General features: G+C 54.5%; 4 protein-coding genes across 4 annotated transcripts; 2 read left to right on the plus strand and 2 right to left on the minus strand.

The window, feature by feature from the left end:
- Positions 1-304: 304 nt before the first annotated feature.
- N656DRAFT_708131 (uncharacterized protein) lies at positions 305-3,971 on the minus strand (the record flags this gene model as incomplete). The annotated part of the gene is made up of 5 exons (XM_064811484.1): positions 305-540; positions 1,105-2,189; positions 2,268-3,289; positions 3,534-3,792; positions 3,862-3,971. Coding segments are annotated over 5 exons (2,712 nt in total), but the record flags the coding sequence as incomplete, so codon positions are not given.
- A 517-nt stretch (positions 3,972-4,488) lies between these two features.
- On the plus strand, positions 4,489-5,324 carry N656DRAFT_648203 (uncharacterized protein). The gene is made up of 2 exons (XM_064810440.1): positions 4,489-4,679; positions 4,746-5,324. The coding sequence occupies exon 2, from the start codon at positions 4,888-4,890 to the stop codon at positions 5,227-5,229; it is 342 nt and encodes a 113-aa protein (XP_064670780.1). The 5' UTR covers positions 4,489-4,679; positions 4,746-4,887; the 3' UTR covers positions 5,230-5,324.
- Positions 5,166-6,284, plus strand: N656DRAFT_648208 (WD40 repeat-like protein). Its single transcript, XM_064810441.1, has 2 exons — positions 5,166-5,167; positions 5,253-6,284. Exon 2 carries the CDS (start codon positions 5,419-5,421, stop codon positions 6,124-6,126), a length of 708 nt encoding a protein of 235 aa, XP_064670781.1. The 5' UTR covers positions 5,166-5,167; positions 5,253-5,418; the 3' UTR covers positions 6,127-6,284.
- N656DRAFT_648239 (uncharacterized protein) lies at positions 6,284-7,283 on the minus strand. The gene has a single exon (XM_064810442.1). It carries the CDS (start codon positions 7,174-7,176, stop codon positions 6,442-6,444), a length of 735 nt encoding a protein of 244 aa, XP_064670782.1. The 5' UTR covers positions 7,177-7,283; the 3' UTR covers positions 6,284-6,441.

Genomic DNA, 7,283 nt, shown 5'->3' on the forward strand with positions numbered 1-7,283 from the left:
CGCCATTGTTGTCCTTGGCCTCCTTGTCCGCGTTCGCCTGCTCGATGAGGTACCTGACCGAGACTTCATGCCCTTTGGTAGCGGCATAGTGCAACGGCGTCCGACTATACCTGTCTTTCACGTCTTTATCACTCTTCTTTCCGATGAGTGCCTTGACGACATCCTCTGTCGCAATAGTTTCACCCTCCGTAGCAGTATTTTCCTCTGCTATCACCGCCAAATGCAGGGCAGTTCTGCCATTGTGGTCGCGCAAGTTTATGTTCACATATTCCAAATGCTTGTCTATGCCTCCTCGTTGACGGAATGCAGCCCAATGCAGCGGAGTGTATCCTAGACCATCCACGGCGTCTATGTCCGCCCCTGCTTCAATCAGTGATCGCATTGCCTCGCTGCTACCATGGATCGCTGCATTGTGTAATGGCGCTATTCCATCGACATCTCGTATGTTGATCTCCGCGCCTTTCCGTAGGAGATCGTGTATGATCGAAGCGCCGTCTTGCCGGCAAGCAGCATAATGTAATGGTGTTTGCCCACGGATGTCTTGTGCGTTGACCTCAACTCTGTTGGTTAGAAGTTTTTGCACAACCCGGAAGGTTGACTTTCTGACTGCGTAGTGGAGTGGTGTCCAGTCCAGGATATCTTTCTCGTTCACCTTACCATTGCTTTCCTTGATCGCTCCTTCAATTTCCCACCATCTGTCGTGTTGAGCCGCCGCCATGTGAAGTTCTGTGAACTTGAGGACCGTGTCTTTGCCTTTTGGAGGATTGGAGTCTTCAACCAACTCACATTCCCAAGAACGGCCCTGCATGTCGTACAACCCCATAATGCCCCTTAACACATCTTTTACACTGCCCCCTTGCAGCTCCTTCAAAATGTCGGTCTTCAACTCCTCTAGGTCCTGGATGTCATTCTCCTCAAACAGTTGGGCTTTCCTTAGCCCGATCGCATTGGTGACAGCCCTCAGATATTCCATTAAGAGGGCAGTGGCCTTGGTGGTAATGTCGTCTTGCCCTGGGAACGTCTTCGCGTTTCGGAAAAGCCACAGGTATGCATCCCCAGCCTCCTTCCAGCGCCCCAGCAGCTCGTGTGGCTTCGCCTTTGCACGCGCCCATTCGATGATGGCATCGGCTCGTGGTAGTCTGTTCTCCATGCTCAGTGGTGGAATGACGCATAGGTAGACATCTTCCAGACTTCCAAGCCCGGTGTTTTGGATGTCTTGGACCATTTTGGAAAGCTGGGCATTGTGCAATGTAAACGACTTCCACGCCGAATCGCCACTCACACCGTCTTTCTCAGTGGGTCGTACATCTGCCCCGTCTTTCATCGGCTTCCCCATCGTCTTTGCCGCGGACCATATGAAAGCGGTGAACATGTGTTGGCTGTACAATGTCTTCAAAGAACTGTATGATTCGACGGCCAGGGGGGCGTCCCTACGCGGGGATTCTGGGGACTTCCGCTTGTACTGGTAGATGTCAACATCCGAAGGGTTAGCCCTGGCATTGGACGCAAATCCGACAACTCGATGGCTCTCGACCTCCATTATCCCGTCGTTAGTTTCCGGTTCGTTAACTTCGATGACTCTGGCAGCACCATCAGGCATCCACCACCGAAGATCTCTATACAGAGCCGCCGTATGTGAGCCTAGAAGTCGGAGGCTAGGTTTTGCTAGCGTTCCCTTGGTCCGCAACCACGCGTCATCCTTGGCAATCTCATTCTGCTCTTCTTCCTTGCTTTCAACGCTGTTTTCCTGTTTGTGGACGAAATAAAGCCACAACGAAAGCACAGCTTCAAGCTCGTCGGAAAAGATTTTCCAGCGTCCATTTGCCTGTGCCTCTACCCGAAAGGCGATTGACTCAAACCCAGCCACGTCCGGAGACTTGAAAGCCGAAAGAGACCAGGAGAGCTTCTTGTCCGCAGAGCTAGGACCAATCAGGACATCCATTGCCACCTCGATCGCGCGAGCTAAAGCGATGGCCTCTGCGGATGCTGGCCCGGGCCAGCCGGCCAACTCGCCAAGATCCCTCCTTATCGTCATCACTTCCTGGGCCTTTGATGGTCTGTCGAGCCCACCTGGGTGGCGCGTCGAATCCGCGCCGGGACTCTGCCGAAGCGGTTTCAGCTTCTCCCGTCTCTCTGGGGTTTCGACGGCGGCAATAATCCAGTCCCAACTATCACCGTCGACCGAAGGGCTATGCTCTCGGTCAGTCCGGGATTCGGCCCAAGGTCTGCAATATTCGCTCCACTTCCCGTAATCTCCAACAGGACACTGCCAAGGGGCGTTTGCGGGCTTCCCAAGGGTCATCGCCAACCAATCCAGTTCATGGTCACGAACGAGAGGTAGTGCCTTTGGATTTTTTGCGAGATTGCGACGAACCGCTGCTCTGAGACTGGTCATGACGATAGTTGCGCCAAGCTGGGCAACGGACGCTGACCAATGCATGCCGCGTAAACCGATGAACTGCACGACGAAGCCGCAAATGCTGACCATTGTACCAGCGACAGTGATGGCTTCTCGTACGTTGACTACCAGGGCGGGCATTATGAAATGTTTGCAGAACCCCAGTATTGTTCTCTCGCTAGCCCGGTGTGAAGTTGTAACCAGGGGTTGCGCCGTCTCTGGGAATATTGCAAAGGACAGGAAAGCCTGGTCGTTCACGGTTCCATGTTTCTGCAGCCAGACAACTCGAGCTTCCATCCCGTCCCAAGGGCGATATCTCGTTTCCGACGTACTACTTTCGACGACGTGGGCACAGATAAATATGCCGGCTACCAAGAGCAGCGTGCCGGTTGCGGTACACGGAAAGGCGTAGCCTGCGACGGCGTTTCCATCCTTGAGCAGCATAGAGTTGGGATGGTAGGCGGTAAGTCCTGAGTAGACGAGGACACCAAGTTGAAGGACAATGCCGCATATGGAAACCACGTAAAGCTCCCCTCTGCCCACTTGGTTGTGAACGTTGAGGGTGAGGTTGGGTGTGTCGGCGTCCGTATTTCGAATGACGGCGACTGGACGTTTATATAGCTCTGGATCGAAATCTTTGTCGGGCTTCTTGGAGTTCGAACTGCTACGAACTTTCTGCGCCTTGGCATTTGGCAGGGCTTTTTCTGGGTCCTCTTGGTCATTAGGAACACGCTTGCCGAGCAGGCTGCCTCGGCCGGCAGAGTCTGATCGGGGGGAGGGGGTCAATTGATGAACTTCCCGGACTATCACTCCAGTGGGACGTTTCTTAGTTTGGGAAGAACCTTGACTTTTTTGGTAGTAGCTGCCGAATATACGTTCTAAAATTCCGGGCTCTGGCGAGAAAGTAAGAGAGAGGGAGTAAATGTAGGTCAGGGTACTCACTGTATTTTGTCAAATAGTACCATTTGTCGAAGCTATTGGGATCCGTGGCAATCCCTGGCTTGGAGAGAACGGCATCGTTTAGATTCTTTATCGGCATCTCCTCTAGAGTCATTGCCGTCCTCGTTTGGTTCCCGTTCTCACCCTCCTTGGGCATCAGGATGATGAATTCCCGAATCGGCCCTTCTCCCATTACCCTGACGATTTGCTGGCCGTTCCAGAGCTCACACACTTCATTCGAGGTAGAGGACATCAGCTCGGCCTCAACGACGGCACGGCTCTCCCTTGCCCTTCCGATGATGGCCTTGAGCCACGACGGGCCGCCGACTCGGATGGCACCGACGATAGCGGTGATTACGCCCAGCGGGGCCATGGCCAGGACAATGTTGTCGGCCCAACCCATAGACTGGCTCATGAACTGCGTGGTGACCCTCTCTCCAAACAAGGCCAGTAGGCTAGATGCCGCGCGGCTCAAGGTCAGCATATCTCCGCACAGATTGCAATGGACAGACTGCAGCGCGTACGGGGCCAGGTCGGAGAACAAGTTGTTGGAGAAATCATCTCCGGCATCTGCGCCGACGCATGTGACAAAGCAGAGGCCGACGAGGAGCCGCCGTAAGCTGGCGGGCAGCATTGTGAATTGAAGGACCGGAGGAGGGAATCGAAGTATCAAGGTCTAGACGGCTACTTCTCCGTTCTCTTGGGTCTTAGGGCAGCAAGAATTGGAGTCGGTGACGACGGACGACGTGGGTCTGGCGGTTCGAGGGCTGGCTGGTTCGGAGTACGCTCTGTCTAATCAGGAGGCAGAACACCCGCATTCGACGACCAGGGGCTGCTCGCGGATTCGAAGTCGAGGCTAGACTTGCATATTTGCCGTTTGCTGCGGCCCTGCTCGTTGCCCACTCGGCGTTCTCGAGCGGACGGGTGGGTGGGCATGCTGCATGTCTCTTTGCCTGCAGCGCAAAGCGACAAATCAAATACAGCGTGGAAAACGGGCAAGTGTCAAGAGGGCAACGCGTGTCGACAGGAATGGCAGCTGCCAAGGATGTCGCTCGGGGTGTGGGGGAGGGGGTTTGGTAGCGGAGTGGAGCTCCAGCAATTCCAAGAATACTTAATCTGTATGGCGAACACGCTGTTGGCCCCGCCAGGAATGGCGCCCCTCCTAATTGGGTATTAATGCGTGTGTGAATTGCCTACTCGCACGGTCTCTATCGCAGCTTAGCATAAATAGGAGCCTCTTCTTCTTCAACGTCCTTGTACTCTCGACTTTTTCCACACCCTTGCAATGCGCTCTTCATCACCAACCTGTCTTTATCTCCTCATTTTGCCAACCTAGGCGGTGGTATGCCGATGTCCCCTGTCTTCCCCTCCCTCTAGTGACTGAACCCTGTATAACATCTGGTTGCAGTTCTTGCGCTTCCTGCCTCGTCGCCTACACCCTCTGGCTTGCCTAGGGCTTCTCGCGTTGCGGCTTGTTCCGATCACGACTGTTCAAGTTCACAACCGACCTGGAGGACAGCCTCAACATCACGAACCCGGCAGCGGACAACATGGCTGAACAGTCCAGCAACCGGCGATGGGACGACCCTCCCGAAGAAGAAGAGCCAACCGCCACGCCTGACACCAAAACCACGCTCACCTTCGTCGACACTTTCACCATGCGCTCGCCCTACTCCGCCAACGAAATTAGGCACCTCTGCTTCACGCCGTCCGGCTCGCACCTTCTCGCGGCCGTAGGAAAGGGTGATGCGAAGCTTGCGTTGGCCCTGTGGTCAGCCGACAAGGGTACGGCGATGCCTCGAAACAACGCGGCGGTTGGGGGTAAGGCGGGTGGGTTTGCCCTCATGCCCATGGCCGGGCCGGGTGCCATCGTTGCGTGCCCGTACCGGTAAGCAAGCTTGCTGACCCCTGGTAGTATTCGGGCTTGGAGGTGTGGGACTTTTGCGATGCTGTGAAGAGCCAGCGGCTGCTCAAGCAAGACGACATCAAAATCCGGGCCCCCGTGGCGTGGAGTCCCGATGGCACGATGCTGGTAGGCGTGTCGGATTGGGAATGAGCCGAGCCGGATTCTCGTGGTGAGGATGCAGCGCGGGCACAAGGGGGTAGAGGCTACAGTAGAGAGGCTGCTGATGGGCCATACGGAGGAGGTAACGCAACTGGCTTTCCTGCCACATTGGGAGGGAGATGGGAAGGCGCTGGTAAGCGCGGGGAAGGATGGGTATGTCAGGGTAACGAATATCGCGTCAGGGAAGACGCTGAAAAAGATTGAGATTGAGGCGAGATCGCCCCCGAGTATACTGAAGGTGTCGCTGGATGGGAAGCTGGTAGTAACGGTGTGGGGAAGGAAGGTGGTGCTGTGGTGTCTGAACTCTGGGCGGGTGCAGAACTACAACCTGAACGTAGTGCGGCAGAGCGAGGGGTGGCCGCTCTGTGTCTCGCCAGATTGCCGTTTCTTGGCTTGCCGGACTGAGGAAGGGTTCGACGTCAGCGATGTAGCTACGGGTAAGTTCAGGGGCAAGTATGCTTGGACAGGCAATTCTATCACATCAGCAGCGTTCAACAACAATGCGACTCGGCTGGCGGTTGGAGATTACTGCGGGGAGGTCCATATGTTTGACATTGTGATAGCCCGATGCCAGCTGTTAGGGATGAGAATTAGATGGCACGTCGCCGAGTACAATAAGAGGTATACCGAGGGCATTGCGGGGTGGAATTATAGTGGTTATAAGGGGCTTATCAGGTTGATATCTACGTCAGGCAGTTGGGAGTTCTATGCGCCTCAGACCTAGGCGCCGTAGGTGCAAACCCCCGACAAGACGTTTGATGAGTCTGAGATGATCCTTAATCATCGGTAGTTGAGTTAAAGAAGAGCACCTGACTGACTGATATCGCAGATAGAGTAAAGCACCCTAGCCTGTCGCATCGATATAGGTACTACATAGCGATCTCCTCATCCAAAACACCCGCCTGGGTAATCCTGGAACTATGGACTATGAATCAACCTCAAGCAGGTCGAAAACAGCCGTCTCTTGAAGCTTGTATTACTTCTCGGATTTGCCGTCTGCCATCCACGGCGGTTTGATGAATTCTTGAATCGGCCTATACTACCAGGCTCCAGTCACCAAAGCGGTCCACAAGCCACGAAGACGTCCTGCGAGCGTCACGGATGACACTTGCTGTCTCAACTGAGACTCCTGAACATCTCGTCTGATGCGGAGCAGCCCGAGGGCTCTATCCTCACCGAACGCAGCTCTGAGTACGAGGGCGAGATCTGGCAATCCCCTAACAGCCGCGATCCAGGCTACACGAAGAGGAAACGAACCGAAATATTTGGTGTACTGTCGCAACTCATCTGGGATGGCTTCCCAATTTCCTTTCGACTTTAGTAGCTTCTCCCGATCGTTCGCCCCTGAGAACTCGAAACCGATCCCCACATGCGTGGATGCAAAGTACTTGCAAATCTCATATCTGGGTTCAATGGCGAGGAGATCCGAATCGAGCTCACCCAATGAAGGCCCCACATCACAGTGTTCAACCACATCTTTGGCGAAGCTGGAGATGAACTCATGCCAGATTGGGCAGCCGCCTTGCCCTTGGTACGTCGGGTCGTCAGAATGACAGCAGAATCTGTCTAGAAACTTCCTTGCAAGGCTCAAATCGATTATCCCTGAGCGGGGAGAGTGAGGAGCATCATGCTCGTCGATGTCAAAAGAATATTGTGGTTGTAGAGAGGTCCAAAGAACCGTCCGCAATCTCTTACTCTCCGCCTCTGTCAATTGGCCCTGTTGACGCATTTTTGACTCGTACTTGATCCAAGGCCACCAGCCCATACCAATCATCGGTGCCAGCTCTAGCAGAGTATAAGAGCCAACAAGGTCAGTGATAAAGTCAAGCACAAGTTGGGCTTCGCCACCAACGATAGAGTCAAGATCGTCGAGAGCTTCGA

The sequence above is a fragment of the Canariomyces notabilis genome (genome assembly GCF_033297395.1).
Source record: "Canariomyces notabilis strain CBS 508.74 unplaced genomic scaffold N656scaffold_9, whole genome shotgun sequence".
NCBI classification, from domain to species: Eukaryota; Fungi; Ascomycota; class Sordariomycetes; order Sordariales; family Chaetomiaceae; genus Canariomyces; species Canariomyces notabilis.

What these genes read in the sequence shown, in the direction of transcription:
- N656DRAFT_648203 (XM_064810440.1), top strand. Translation starts at nt 4,888, where the DNA reads ATGGCTGAACAGTCCAGCAACCGGCGATGGGACGACCCTCCCGAAGAA.
- N656DRAFT_648208 (XM_064810441.1), top strand. Translation starts at nt 5,419, where the DNA reads ATGCAGCGCGGGCACAAGGGGGTAGAGGCTACAGTAGAGAGGCTGCTG.
- N656DRAFT_648239 (XM_064810442.1), bottom strand. Translation starts at nt 7,176, where the DNA reads ATGATTGGTATGGGCTGGTGGCCTTGGATCAAGTACGAGTCAAAAATG.